At 32.4% G+C, this 16,500-nt stretch overlaps 1 protein-coding gene across 1 annotated transcript; it reads right to left on the bottom strand.

Moving 5' to 3' along the window:
• Positions 1 to 1,307: 1,307 nt before the first annotated feature.
• Positions 1,308 to 3,828, bottom strand: LOC134688063 (short-chain collagen C4-like). The gene is made up of 3 exons (XM_063548531.1): positions 3,627 to 3,828; positions 2,739 to 2,816; positions 1,308 to 1,783 (listed from the first exon to the last, which is right to left on the bottom strand). Exons 1-3 carry the CDS (start codon positions 3,826 to 3,828, stop codon positions 1,308 to 1,310), a joined length of 756 nt encoding a protein of 251 aa, XP_063404601.1.
• Between the last annotated feature and the right edge of the window lie 12,672 nt (positions 3,829 to 16,500).

The following is a 16,500-nucleotide window of genomic DNA, read 5'->3' on the forward strand; positions in this document are numbered from 1 at the left end:
TTTTTCCATTTCTAAGCTTCATATTTGTTTTTTGGTATGTAGATTTATTACAAAGGAGCAAAGACTGGCGTCCAGAATATGAACCATCACACAGTAGATTAAATTGTGTAAAAAAGATAAAACTGTTCGGCTCAAGACGTCAAATGCTTATTGTCATAAGTTACCCGACAAATTTAACAAAAGATAGGGTATATCAAGGTAGCGACTGACGTCTGACTAAATAGATGAATGGGGCTGAATATTAAAATACTACTTTTTGATAGATATTCCTAAAGTAATGAACATAGAGAAGTTCTCGCTCGGACACACACTCCATAATCTAGTATAATATAAGAGCATAAACCTTAAGCACGGGGAGATATATATAGTATAGATATATATAGTCCGTAAAAATCATTCCATGTTTTTGAGTGAGTTGAATTCTAAGTGTCACGGATTTATTCTTTCGAAGGCAAATCTCGTGCATTTTCCTATAAATGCGGAGAATTTCAACTTTATTACTACTGCTTAAAAAAAGTGTGAAAATAAATAAAATACGAAATTCGAATGTATCCTAAAGTATCGGCTCACACCGAACAACAAGCTATAAAGGGCCCCAAAATTACTAGTGTAAAACCATTCAAACGGGAAAACCACCGATCTTATCTATATAAACAAAACGAGAAACGAGAAACACGAATATATTACATAAACAAACGACAACTACTGTACATCAGATTCCTGACATAGGACAGGTGCAAACATTTGCAGCGGGATTATACCTACATATTTTTTTATTCAGTGTTGAAATTTAGCAATTTGATCAATGTCTGTGTTTTACCAACCGGTAACAATTCAACCCTTAAAACAAGCATATTTTTATTTCAAAATTGCTTAGTCAGAGTCATGTTTTACGGTATGAAAATGTACTTTTCTATTAGCTGATAATTTTTATGTGTTTAATAGTGAAACAAAGAAATTAACCGATCCGATTTGTTTCGATTCTTTTGTACCTGATAGTTGTGGTACGGATCTTAATAAAAATAACACAACATATGGGGAAGAAAGAATCGTCGAGTATTGTGGATAGTTATCAAGGTACCAGGATTATAATTTAGTACACCAGACGCGTACACAAGATCATCTCTAGTTTTAAATGGGATTTGTTACTTTAACCTACGTTTACCCAATGTTTTTTTTTAAATGTTTCTGTATTTTGTCAGTGCCTTCTTGTTATCGTCTCCCCTTTTTTTGCCAGTATCTAATGTAATAGCACATGTTTAAGTAGACAGAATAAAATAAAATCACATATAGGTAGCTATATTTTTTTATAGTGAACACACAACGCAAGATATATACTGGTAATCTGTGTATGGTGGACATGGGAGGCTTCCACACCTTGCTCGAACAGGATAAAGTGTACGACCATTATCGTCATGCGTACGAGTACCTTCAAAGAACTCAGGGTTTTCGTCCATACAAATGTATTCCGATGAGTACTCACCGGACCAAGCACCAATAAGAACACCAGAATACTGTTTGTGCCATCCTACTGGACATTTTGTTTTAGCTGGCATCATGAGGCAGGTTGAAGCATGGTTTATCAGACAAACAGCACAAGGAACATCATCATTTATAGCAACGTTTCTAAAGTTAAATTGGTATTCGCTTCCCCAAATCCTTGCATATAAGCCACCATGGAGTTTTGAAGGAAAATCTGAAGGAGCTGGTTCTGGATCATGCGGGAGACACAATGTATTTACACCACTTCCTTGCTCGTCAAAGTGTTTGCCTGCAACTAAACCTTCAAATAACATACGAGAACATTATTGCATTATCTAATTGCATATTCGTAACATCAAAATGTAATTTAATAGGTTGTCAGTTATTTGATAGATCGAAAATTTAAAAGGAACAGCAACCTGAGATATTCGTGTAAAATTAAATACGAAACAGCAAATTTAATAACCTTTAGTTAAATCTACTCAAATAACTGACAATATGACATTATAATGTATGTTGTTAACGATTTCTAAAATGTATATATAGATATAAGACGGTGTGGTATGAGTGACAATAAAAGAACTTTCCATCCAAGTCACAATTAGTAAAAGGTAAAGCATTATAGATCACAGTACGGCCTACAACACGGACCCTTTTGCTCACACCAGACAGCAAGCTATATGGGGCCCTACAATGACTAGTGTAAGAAGATTCAAACAGGAATACCAACGGTCTACTCTATAATATATAAAAAACGAGAAACAAGAAACACTTATGAATAAAAACATCAAACGACAACAATTGAACAACAGGTAATGCATAGATAGCAAAGCTACCAGGCTTATAAGTAAATATGCCAGACGCCCATTTCAGCAATACATGGCTTGTCGCTGGTACTAGAATCGAACTGATGTTAGATTAAATCAATCAAAATTTGAAAGAGATTTTGAAACCAAGCACATTTTTTTTTATTTCAGATAATTCAGATGAAAAAACAAATCGGGGTAACAAACTAAAACCGAGGGAAACGCATTAAATATAAGAGGAGAACATCATGTTTCGTAAATGTTAACACTGTTAATACATGTGGTAATTGGAATACTCTTCTTATTAAAAGTATACTCTTTATTACCCATATTGTGAAGATACATTGTATATGTTTATGTTTGAAACTAAAAAAAATCAATTCATATAATTCACTTCTATAATTTTTCTGACATTGACCTGTATATATGTATATTTATTAAACTAATTACCTGAAAATATTGTACTGGTCCCATTTACAGTAGGACAGAATTTTCTCCCCCATATTGTGTATGCTGTGGCACCTAAAACTATAAAGACATCTTGATTTTTATATATTTCATCAAAAAAAGCTTTTCTGAAGTAGTGAAAAATACATTGTAAGAATAAAAAAAAAACGCAAAAAAAAATTCTACAATACGCATAAAAATAAAATAAAATGATGCTTTTTTTTCTGTAGAAACTGAACTAAATTGATTAGATAGATAAATAGATTAAAAAAATTGAATAAATCCAAGTACAATTTGAATGTGTCTAATACGTCTTTTGAATGTCACCCATTATCAACAGACACCTAAAAGTCAACATACAGCCTTCAGCCTGTGGCAGTAGAGAGGTGGTCAAACAATAACTCAAACTCTAAGCTGCTCGGATTAAGATAAAAGTTGTGAATAGAGAAGAGAGAAAGAATCAATGATCATCCGTCTGTACCTGGCTTGTTCTCAAATGATGTGATTAATGCATAAACACAAACGTGTCATATACGACACAACAAGACAACACTTGATGACACATCTGTAGTAGAACAACAAGGGAGATTTGTGTCTAGCTCATTACTAATTTTGGATAAGTGCGGTCTTTAAAAACTTTTTTAGTGTTGTTTTTAAATAATGTTGCTAATTTTCTTTGAAGCATGTGAACGAGAACAATGACTTTTTTACGCTCGGTCTTTCATTTCAACAATTATGACACCTATTGGTGTGGTATACTCCAAGAAAAACCTTAAAATATGCATTATATATAATATAAGTGTTAGTTCAATGACGGCATACAATACACAAAGGTCAAAACTGTCTACTCTTCGTGTTTTGCTGGTGCGCATAATATAACTCTTTGCATACCTTGTGTGTTCTGAAGCTGCTTCTTCATTATCGAGTTTTCATTCTCTAACTGGGTCATTCTGTTTCTTATCGTCTGCAGTTCTCGGTGGATGACATCCTGATCATCTAGTAAAAGACGTTTCTCGTTTGATTGACCAGACAAAAAGCTAATATTACCTAAAATGACAACAAGCCCTATTGTCAACATTTCGTCCGTCAGCATTGTCAGTAAAATAAGTGCAAAGTTACCGAGATAAGATAATATACACATATGACAAACCATGATTAAACACTGATTGTAAAAGTGTTTGACTTCAAATGAAAACAGGTAAACCATGTTCAGATATTTGAACAGACATAAGAGCCCAGGTTCTACAAAAAACACTGCAGACCAAAATTAGGGTGTCGTATTCCACATCTGGCGCAAATACAAAATTTCAATCATGTATTAAAAAGAAGATGTGGTATGATTGCCAATGAGACAACTATCCACAAAAGACCAAAATGACACAAAAATTAACAACTATAGGTCACCGTACGGCCTTCAACAATGAGCAAAGCCCTTACCGCATAGTCAGCTATAAAAGGCCCCGATAAGACTTCCCGTATTTTCCCGGCTTTTCCGTATTTTGTTTATCTAAATTTCAAAAAGTATTGATAATTTTAATGTGTGTTTGTTATAATGATTGGCAATGTTGATATCATGAAGAAAAATATCACGTACAGAGTTCTGTTCACCTTAACTGTAGTGCAAACAGAAATAGTTGTAAAGAAATTATTCTAAGAATTACATGGAGCTTTAAGATAACACTGACCCATGTAATACGATAATGCAATGACTTTGCAATGTTGACTTAGCCTTAATAACTATTCAATTGAATGATAACATCAATTATATAATTCTTATTTGTCTTAGATGTAAAGCAGCCTTTATTGAAAAAACACTCACCGCATTAATTTGATTAAGAAAGTTTCGATCCTTTTTTGTATTGGATGTAATAGTTGTTATAAATACATTCCTATGGACATTGAACTTAACACTGTAGTCATTGTTTTACGTTGTCTTTTAATAACTATCTTTTATTATTGGTTTTAGGTAATGAAATGAGCAGAATTTATAGAAAAATTCTCCAATTTCCGGGATACAACTGTAATGACGCAAATCTTTATTGACTTTGATAGTTTCTAACAATTACAATTATAGAGATTTTCTTAAAAAAACATATTTTATTGTATCTTTACTCTTACACATTGATAAAGTAATGAATAGCTTGTTGTTATCTTAAACATACATGCTTTTCATTGTTATAAATAAAGAAAGTGGGATACGTTGGCTATGAGACAACCATACCCACAGACTACAGGCCAATGATTGCATCTTATCCTAATCAAAATGTTAAATGACAAAAATACCGAGTTCCCAGGAATATTCAATATTGAAAATCCGTAGTCAAATGGCAAAATTTAAAACTCAAATACATGAATCAAATAGAAAACAACTTTCACATTCCTTACTTGTTATAGTCATTTTCATGTAGAACATGGTGGATTAAACCTGGTTTCTTAGCTATATAAACCTCTCTCGTATGACAGTCATATAAATTCAATTCAATTATATTGTTAATGACGTGTTAACAAAACAAACACAAATAATAGGAAACATGTCAAAAATAGGGGTAAAGCAGTCAATATTGTATTTTAATCTTAATCACTATAAAAACAATCCACAATCAAATGTGTAACAAAGAAAACCAAAAAGAAACATAGACAAAGCACATTAGCAAAAATGAGAGACAAGAATACAAATATTTACCATGGCATAATAACACAATGACGGGAGGTATAAGTACAGAGCCACATAATGAACATGTAACAAAAAAATCAATGATGGCATATAAACAAAATACAGTTGCATACATTGAAGACAAGAATACAATTTGATTAACCATAACACAATAACACAATGACGGGATGTTTAAGTACACAGCCACTTCAAATTTATATAACCAAAAACATAACTAAACAGTAAAAGTAATTCTTAAGACAAATAAAAGAATAATATAACACGGTTTTAAATGATAAACAACGCCAGAATCCAGAATCTATACATCAAGATCATCGTATATTATTTGTGAAGTTGATACAGAATATTTATCAATAAGATCTGGGTACCTTCCGATCAACGTTATCAGTAAAAGAACGAGATGTTCTTTGACATACCTCTTTTCGTCAACTTTTTATCAGACACTGGTGACGTTTGACAGAGTCTGAGTAGCTGCTGCAAGCTCTTGAGTACTGAACAAAGTGGATAATATATATCCCATATGCATGTGGAGTTGGTATATTGCTAATAAGGTGGGCAAAATTGAAAAAAAATAAAATCGTTTCGTGTGTCATAGGTTCTGATACTGAGCTGACTGCTTTTGTCAAATTCGAGATATTAGTATAAAATGAGGCGGAGGAAGCCGTGTTTGTTGTGTCTTAAATTTCTGGTACTTGGGTATATCAACAACAACGTACAAATCCAAAATAGCATGTGCCTTAACATGCCTTAGAATTAGCATATTAACAAAGAACCCATCTATTTTTTTCAAACTTTTTACCATTTTTTTTATTTTGCACAGCTCATAATATCTTTTTCAATGAGTTCAAAACCAATCTATAGTAGACATGGTTTTTTAATGACACTATTACTCCATGCACGTAAAAAATAAAAATGCCTCTATTTAACATGAAAATTCTTTAAATTTTCATTGAAGTCATTTGAACAAATATACATTATCAATGTATGCAGATAATAAATCTAAAAATACAATGGTGAACAATATTCTTCATGAAAAGCTCCTTATTTTCCAAGACATAAAACATAAAAATATGTTGTTCATTAGCTTAAGACAAGACTCTGTTTGACAAGGTATAATTTATTTCTAGTATTTTCTCATATATTTCCGAACAAAACAAATTTCATATATGATTTGTCAAATTCTCGAATTAAACGTAATATTATCACCCCAAAAGACCAATTAATTTGACGTAACAACGATTAGATATTGGAAATTGTTTTGGGATGAGAACATTTGTGGTTGTTGATTTAATGCGCATGATAATTCTGTGTAAAAAGAACTAATCAAAGATGCAAGACTTAAGACATTCATTTACTTTACCCCTAAGATGAAAACAACTTAACTGAAAAAAAACAAAAATAGATATTCGATCTTCATTGTAATAAAAAAAAATATTTGTTTTTTATATAATCAAATATTTGCAACGGATTTTTTTCTAATTTGAACGATTTCCAACTGAAAAACAAATAACAGTCCGTTTTGTTTCCGATTGCCTTGACCTGACGATAGATTACAAAGAGTAATGAACTCAAAACACGAACCAAATATCGTTCATCTTATTGTTTTGTGAAAATCAAAAAGACAGTCACTGCTTTATTTTTTACTTGGTATTTGCACTTTATAATACTAAAATGGTGGTGTCTTCAGCTTTTCACAAGCACATGAAGGTTTTACTGTTGATCAGATTTTTTTCTATCTCTAAATTACAGATATATAAACGGCTGCAGTGCAGGCGATTTGGTGTCACGATATCACAGTAGCATGGGTTCGAATCCCGGCGAGGGAAGAACCAAAAATTTGCGAAAGCAAATTTACAGATCTAACATTGTTGGGTTGATGTTTAGACGAGTTGTATATATATATATATACAACTCGTCTAAACATCAACCCAACAATGTTAGATCTGTAAATTTGCTTTCGCAAATTTTTGGTTCTTCCCTCGCCGGGATTCGAACCCATGCTACTGTGATATCGTGACACCAAATCATCTGCACTGCAGCCGTCCCGCTAGACCACACGACCACCTGGGCTCTCTAAAAGAGCTTTCGGTGGCCATATGTTACCTTTCCACGTCAGTTTTAATCTAGCGGCGTACTACAGTACATGATATATTAGGCATGAAGATGTTATTGTTACAGATCAGCTAAATTATCTATAGTAAAGGATCCTACAAATTAATGTAAGATACAGTCACAGAAAATAATTATATTCATAAGTACGTCTGAGTCAGTGACAACCCTACAACAGATGTGTCCATCGGATCGCCATCAATGATGGTGATACATGGCTGTGTACATAATGTATATACAACTCGTCTAAACATCAACCCAACAATGTTAGATCTGTAAATTTGCTTTCGCAAATTTTTGGTTCTTCCCTCGCCGGGATTCGAACCCATGCTACTGTGATATCGTGACACCAAATCGCCTGCACTGCAGCCGTCCCGCTAGACCACACGACCACCTGGGCTCTCCTGGGCTCTCCTGAGAGCCCAGGTGGTCGTGTGGTCTAGCGGGACGGCTGCAGTGCAGGCGATTTGGTGTCACGATATCACAGTAGCATGGGTTCGAATCCCGGCGAGGGAAGAACCAAAAATTTGCGAAAGCAAATTTACAGATCTAACATTGTTGGGTTGATGTTTAGACGAGTTGTATATACATTATGTACACAGCCATGTATCACCATCATTGATGGCGATCCGATGGACACATCTGTTGTAGGGTTGTCACTGACTCAGACGTACTTATATATATATATATATATATATATAAGTACGTCTGAGTCAGTGACAACCCTACAACAGATGTATCGTATCCATCGTATCGCCATCAATGATGGTGATACATGGCTGTGTACATAATGTATATACAACTCGTCTAAACATCAACCCAACAATGTATATATATATACCTAATAGACATCTACACAAGTTATGGCTCTCCTCGAACTTCTAAAGATGGACTAAACAACTTTCCATTTTCTAAAGGCGATGTTGTTCAATCTATAGTTTTCCATGTCAATAAATTATTTAAATATTAAGTATGTCTTTTCGTTTATTGTTTGTTGACTTTTTCTCTCTTTTGGACATAATATTTTCACCCTTCTTCATTTTCATATTTCTATAATGCCTACTTAATTTAATCTTATTTCAAGATGCAAATCTAACAACGCATACATGTCATAACAGAGACTTGTTTAAGTTCTCATTGTGAAATCAGTGTAAAAAGAAATTAGACATTGGTACAATTTACATTTTAAAAAAATAATATATAAACCTTTCAACGTGATCGACAGGGACAGAATGCCAAAATGTCACCATTTAAGCATGTCATACATAAAAATTATGTTTAATAAATATCGACAAAACATATATTAAATACAAGTTCAGGTTTTATATGACCTTCATTGAAATATATCTTATTGAATATTTTGAGAAACAAAAGGAGACACATTGATACTATTAATAAATTAAAAGAAATCAAAGAATATCATCTTTTAAGATGGATTTCAATGTTCTTTCAAGAATCTTCCATCATTTAATATAATTAGCCCATAGTTCTCAGAGGTTCATTAATCACATGTGATATATGATGATGTATTAAAACAGATGGAATATGTAGTGTGTTAATTTATAACCCATAATTGCTACATGATAAACGAAAAACACCAAAAAAGCAGAAGAACATCTCGGTATGCTAAATGTGATAAAACTAGATATTGCTGTCGTGTCGTACTTAATTAATTTGGATGCTACATGTTGTTACTGTTAATTGACACTTCATAAACAAAAACGTATGTTTTGTCTTTCAAAATGTTTAACTTGAGTGTACATAATGCAGGTTATTAGAGAAGCACGAACTGTGCTAACAGGGATCATATTCTATTAAATATGTTATTGTAATTTGTGAACAGTCATATTCCAATGTATTATATCCTACCAATTAGCAATGCTGCCTTTCAAAATTAGAAAATTTCTGTAGGGAACTATATGGGAATGTCAAATTGATAAGTTGACTATAGAACAGACCAATAATCATAATTTATCGGAAGAAATTAATTGGAAGCAGTGATATATGTTGGTAAATTAAAATATCACGTTATTCCACCTGATGGAATGATGTTGTTGTTTGTTTACCATTTTTCGGTTCAGATAATTCATATCCAGAAATCAATGCCACTTTGTTTATTTGAATATTATACTAAAGAAATCGGATACGGGTCTCGGAAAGTACATTAAATTGATAGGGAATTTTGAAAAAAAGTATTTTTTAATTTTAATTTAAGTGATATACAGGTTGCCGGGGAAGAAAATGAATATACACAAAAATCTACACCATTGAAACGAAACATAATGGCTGTTGTTGCAAACATACAGGTTCCTGAGCAATTTTAAAAGTTTAAAAATCGAGGCGAGAGGCTTTTATCATTGCAGTGTAAAATACAGGCTTAAATGGCTGAAACGTCAAATTTGCAAACTTCGTGTTGAAAATTGGCTTATAATGTCATTACAAAAACAGGTTGCCGGGGTGAAATTTGAAACTTGAATTTCCAAAGAATAAGCAAGTCCAAACCTTGAACTCTAGGTTCCCACGTAAAGTTAAAATGTCGCTATTTCAAGGAGCATAAACTCACGAAAGTACGAAAAATTCACTAAATTCGCGTTCATTGTTTTGGTTTTGACCGCCTGACAACTTTACGGAAATATCAACGTGATTATAAATAAGGACTCTGTGACGGACAACTTAAAATATCCGTATTTTAAAGATTTTAATGATATTATCCAGTCCAGTTCAAAGTACTATCACGTGGTACAATTCGCATTTACATATTATGAATATTAATAAGCAAAACCTTTACTAATTTCTGGCTATGTTCTATGAAATTTTTTTTTTTTTCTACTTAGTTTTTTTGGCTATTATGATTCCTATTTTGACTAATTGATATAATTTAATGTACATTCAATGAAATAATTATCTTTTTTTTAGTTTATCCTTATTTTAGTTTGTAGATAAAAGAGGGACGAAAGATACCAAAGGGACAGTCAAACTGGTAAATCTAAAACAAACTGACAACGCCATGGCTAAAAATGAAAAAGACAAACAGAAAAACAATAGTACACATGACACAACATAGAAAACTAAAGAATAAACGACACGAACCCATCAAAAACCAGGGGTGATCTCAGGTGCTCCGGAAGGGTAAGCAGATCCGGCTCCACATGCGGTACCCGTCGTGTTGCTTATCTGATTACAAATCCGGTAAATAGTCTAATTCGGTAGGTCAAATTCATGAAAGGGAGAAAAGGAAGGGGTTGCAGTTGACATAGGGATGCTTTTTCAATGCCATACATCTTCTCATATTATGTTATACCACATACATTTGTGTTGGACCAAGTCAGGAAAATGTCCTTTGTTATATTTTAGTGCGCTTATGTGTTTCCCTTAGTTTTACTTGCAACCCGAATTTTTTTTTTTTTTTACAATCGATGTATGAATTTCGAACAGCGGTATACTGCTGTTGCCTTAATCTATTTCAAAGCCAAATTTGCTGTTATAATGCCATTACAATGATATATGTTCTTCCCCGAACTGTTGATACCGTTTCACTTTACAAAGAGTGTGCTGTTAATTACCTACCGAATAAGACTATTTACCGGATTTGTTATAACATAAGCAACACGACGGGTGCAACATGTGGAGCAGGATTTGTTTACCCTTCCGGAGCACCTGAGAGCATCCCTACGTTTTGGTTGGGTTCGTGTTGCTTATTCTTTAGTTTTCTATGTTGTGTCATTTGTTCTATTGTTTGTCTGTTTGTCTTCTTCCATTTTAAACAGGCATTGTCAGTTTATTATCCATTTATGAGTTTGACTGTCCCTCTGGTATCTTTCGTCTCTCTTTTATTATTATTTATTCATTCAATCCGTTTCAAACGCCCTGTTGAGAGGTATTTTAATTTTTTTCCATTTGTGTTTTGATTTGATCTTTCGATATCTGACACTAATTAAGTAAAAACGGAATATAGACCCTATTCAATGAGAAAACTCCCACTATTGGAAAAGTATGTAGTTGCTAATCGAAATCCAACATTTTATGTCATATTAATATTTTAATAATATATTTTATAATAGTTACATGTTCCCCAGAATTGTAATGCTGTTCAACTCTTAACGCCACCTAAAATGGGTTACATATTTATTGTGAATAACTCTTGTCTTTCGATTTCTAATATTGTTAACAAAGTTTATATTTAACTCTCTTCGATCAAACATGTTTTTCTTTGAAAACCACAAAACCAATTGAGAAAGGAAAGGAGGAACGTGTCAAAGACAAATATACAACAACCCTACCAGAGATCAGAAAACAGCCGAATGCCACTATATGGTCTTCAATATATTAAGAAAATTATTCACCCGTAGGCGGGCCTCAGCTGGCTCCTTAACAAAAATGTGTACTCGTTCAGTAAAAATGCACGTTAAAATTATACTAAACTCCAAAACATATGAATGAACTAAAATAATTAGAAATCAAGCAGGACTAACAAATGCCACAGGCTCAGAAAGTTTGTTAAAGTTTCATTAAACTCACCATGCTTTGAAGTAAATAACTTAAATTTCATTTTGCATTCTCATTTTTAGTTAAATACATATCCATTTTTAACAATCAAACAATATGCAAAACGACACTTTTCTGATCCCCGCCCGACCTTGAATACTGGTAAACACTTGTGCGTACAGTCAGCTATAAAATCAAACGAAAAAAACATTACAAACCATAATGTAACCTATCATTTTATTGATTGGCTATTGTTTAACTTTGCCCAGTGGCAAATATTTCATGTCCATTTAAGACGACATCAATTAATTCATAGATATGTGAAAAGTATAGACTTGACACTGACTAACATCTAAAGTGCATCATATAATAGCAGCATCCTTGGTTAACAAAACCAAGTTCATTTCCTTAATGGACTTCCTAAGCTACCGTCTGTAATAATATCTAGCAAAAGTAGTGCATTGAATTCAAGTAATACTATTAGACATATTAAAAGGAATATTTATGTGTTAATGGTATGAACTGCGGTGACGTGTCTGTTTACGAACACTGAACATGCTTGGAATAAGATGTTTCCTATTAACAAACAATAATAATATATATTAAACTACTTCCTCCCACATCAAACCAAATAATCGGATAAGACAGAAGAAACGTCTAAAATGTAAACAAAAATGTTGCACTTATATGAAATAAAGCATTACGATATTGTTAGTAAAATTCAAACTGAAATTCAAATCACATTTATGAGTTGTATTTTTCAGTGATGAATTCGACATATTATAAGATTAAATCATACTAAAGAGGTCTGTTGAATGCGTTGTTCTGTACAAATACATACCACATACAGATTCTATAAAATAATACGAATCGATCTGTAACAAAAATTGAACACAAAGACGAGGTAGAAGTAGAATATAAAGGATATTTTGTAAGGTACTCATATTACTGATTTTATCTTAACCCTTGTATAAATTTACCCTTTTTTTATTTAGCTTTCGATGCTTTGAATTGAAAATGGTTATATTGTACCAGCAAAAGCTTTTAACGTTGCTATATATTTGGCTGCATTGACAGATTCGAGAAATACTGTTAGTCCAGTTGAACAACCGTTTTACTCTTTACAGTGGATGCATTCTCTTATTGGATCATCATGTTTACCGACGAATTCGTCTTTAGTATAATTAACCTACCATAAGATTTGAAGCGTAGCTTGGCTATTCCTACGAATATAAAGGAGCCTGTTTCGGTAGAATTACTGCATAAAATGTGGGTTGCTATGTTTTCTTTTGATAACGTGCTTAATCAGCATCATAATTATTTGTACGTGTTTCATTGCTTTTGTGAGTTTATGAGTTGCTTTATATCCGACGAAGTGAGTATAACAAAAAAAATATAGCAAGTTCTTAAAATTGTAGCCATTGCACTAGTAAAAAGATTTATGACATGTGATGGCGTGTTTGTGTAGTTTAGTTAGTTATATGTAGTAAGGATTTTCAAAAGATCATAAATAAAGGCAACAGTAGTATACAGCTGTTCGAAATTCATAAATCTATAGAGAAAAAAGAAATCCGAGTTACAAACTAAAACTGAGGGAAACGCATCAAATATAAGAGAACTAGCTTATTTTTTAACTGTGTTATATTAAAATAAAAAAGACACATTTTCTGAATTATGTTTAAGTATAAACATGGAAGTATTATATTGTCAATATAATACTTCCATGGTATAAACACATTGGTCTGTTTACATCTTTTCCAAATTTAAGTACGGGTTGTCTGGAACTGAAATTGATATCTTTTATGAAAATATATAATACATTAAGACATTTGATTTAAAAGTGTTTAGTACTTATAGCAGTCACAGAAATGCTGTCAAATACAAATATATCACGCAACAAAATGAAATATTCTATTCAATCCGAATCTGTAATCCTGACAAGTGATGATAGGTTATTTTCTTTTATAGAAAATTCAGTAGACATGTCGGTAAAGTACAACTGCACCCTAAAAAGTAATGCCGTGAACTCCAGGAGCCATTCAACTGAGTTGGTCTGTAACACTTGTAGGGATTGTCTTGTTTTATTTGTTCAATTGAATAAAGTTTCAAGGAGATAAACACTTTTACAATTACTGACAAATAAGTATCACATAAATTCGTATAAACATCAGAGAGATGTAAATAAGAAAAAAACAAAAACAAAACGAACAAATCAATTCGTAAATTAATTGAATTAATCAAACAAGTCGATTGAATAAAATTATATATGAGCATACCATACAAGCGTAAAGAAAAACAAACTAGCCTATCAACAAAATTAACAAAATGAAAGTACAACAACAAAAACAATGAAAATAACGAATACTATCAAAATGAAGAAAAACCTTTACTTATGTCAAATTAATTTAAAGTTTGATTTCAATACGATAAACCTTTTAAGTACAGACATGTCACGAATCGCAACATAATGCTTTTGTCTGTTTGTTGGATACAAAGCTTCCATTGTCTGTATTAAAACTATTCACCACTTAATCAGAGAGTTAGACGCTTAGACCTTAAACGAATCAACGTAATTTGGAAGTTAAATAGTATGATATTTATACAGTCAAACATTTGTATTATCATGCTAGCCATTACACTAGTCTTTTGTTGTCTAAATAATAACAAACGTTAGGTCCCTCCAAACTCTTGTTTGGAAATTTCCTTTGAGACGCTTGAAGATATTGAGCATGGTAAGCCGCTTAAATATCACTTAACAAAAAAGATAGAAAAATTGTGTCAATTTCTTTGTCATTAACTTTAGATAAAGAGAAAAGATATAGGAAATTACACGTGCTACATCTTTTCTAAAGATGCTGAATGTCTAGTGATATATGACACAAAAATACAGAAATGTGTTGGAAGTAGTAAAAGGGTAATTTTACAATTGTAATTGTCCTAATACAAAATTTGATCTGCTAAACAAAACACTTAATATACAGTTTTCATATTATCATATTTGGTTAATTATAAATACATTAATACAACTCTCTATATCAGCAAAATCTCTACTTAAAAGAAGGAAATAGAAAGAAGAAAAAAACGTGAATTAGTATTTCAACAGAATCCTGTTGTTCTTCGTGATCACAAACAGTTATATAAATTCAAAGCATTATTTAGAACAAACTCAATCATGTTACTAGCTTAAATATTTGTTTTAACTGTTTAATATTTTGCTATCATGTCACCCTTTGTACCTTACTATACAGTATATGTTTCACTCAAAGTTCAAGATCGTTAGTAGACCTGTACCGTTATTCTCTGGGTCATTGGATCTCTGGCGGTTATTTGCCTTATCGGCAATCATACCATATCTAATAATTTTAATATTAATAATTCACTACTTGATATTAGGTACGATTCATAGAAATATCGAAATAATCAGGATCGCCTTCTCAGTGTTTGAGCGCGTAAGGTTTAGAAATTGAATCTCCGAAACAAGACATTGATATATATATTGTCGTGTAGGTCAACTTTCCTCCATTGATTCTCCATACGTTATATTCATTATAAATGAAGACTTTATCAGTTTGTACCAGATAGGGTTGCTTTCCAATTCATTACACTTTTTCAGTTGTTATTATACTTTGTTTCATCTCTAATTGGTTCTTTGTTCGTTGTAGTAAGTGATAAATGTGTCAACCTATAAAGTAAAGACCAGTTCTAAGAATGAGATTGAAATTCCACAGTATCTGCTTTGACTGCAATAGTAAAATCTGCTTCTTCTACATGGTTAGCTATTAATATTAGCTATTAATACAAAAATAAAAACCTGTCATAGGATTGCCAATTCGAAATCTCTCAACTACAGACTTAAATACTGAGAATTAGCGGGGTTAAAAATTTTAGCGAGCGCTCTCTAACCTGGGACAGTGGTGAAACATCACAATTATACTACAATGAATCCTTAACTAAAACACATTAGATAAACGAAAAATAATAAATTGAAAACTCCTCAGAACCTTCCTCACATTTAAGATCATGTGTCAAGTGTCCCTCAAGCTTACTTCAACGATTGTCAATCTGCTTACCCTTCCGGAGCACCTGCGATCACCCTCATTTTTGGTGGGGTTCGTGTTTTAGTCTTTAGTTTTCTAAATGGTCTTTTCTGTACTATTATTTGTCTGTTTGACTTTTTATTTTTAGCCATGGCGTTGTCGGTTTATTTTCAATCTATGAGTTTGACTGTCCTTCTGGTAACTTTTTGTCCCTCTTTTTTCACATATGGGGCTGTGTAACTATATTATATCGACGCACTTGTAATAATGGTGCTCAGCATTATTTGATTTTATGTGCTGTTTATTTTCTTTGTCTTTTAGTCGTTTTTCGTTGTTGTCATGATTTTGTTGGTTTTTCTAGGACTATAGACATTTGATGCTCCCTTTGCCAATTTTGCCTCATTTTTATCACAGTTCACAATTAACTTAACATTTGTTAATTATAACATTCTAAAAACAG

This window comes from Mytilus trossulus, chromosome 10 (assembly GCF_036588685.1).
Source record: "Mytilus trossulus isolate FHL-02 chromosome 10, PNRI_Mtr1.1.1.hap1, whole genome shotgun sequence".
Taxonomy (NCBI): Eukaryota; Metazoa; Mollusca; class Bivalvia; order Mytilida; family Mytilidae; genus Mytilus; species Mytilus trossulus.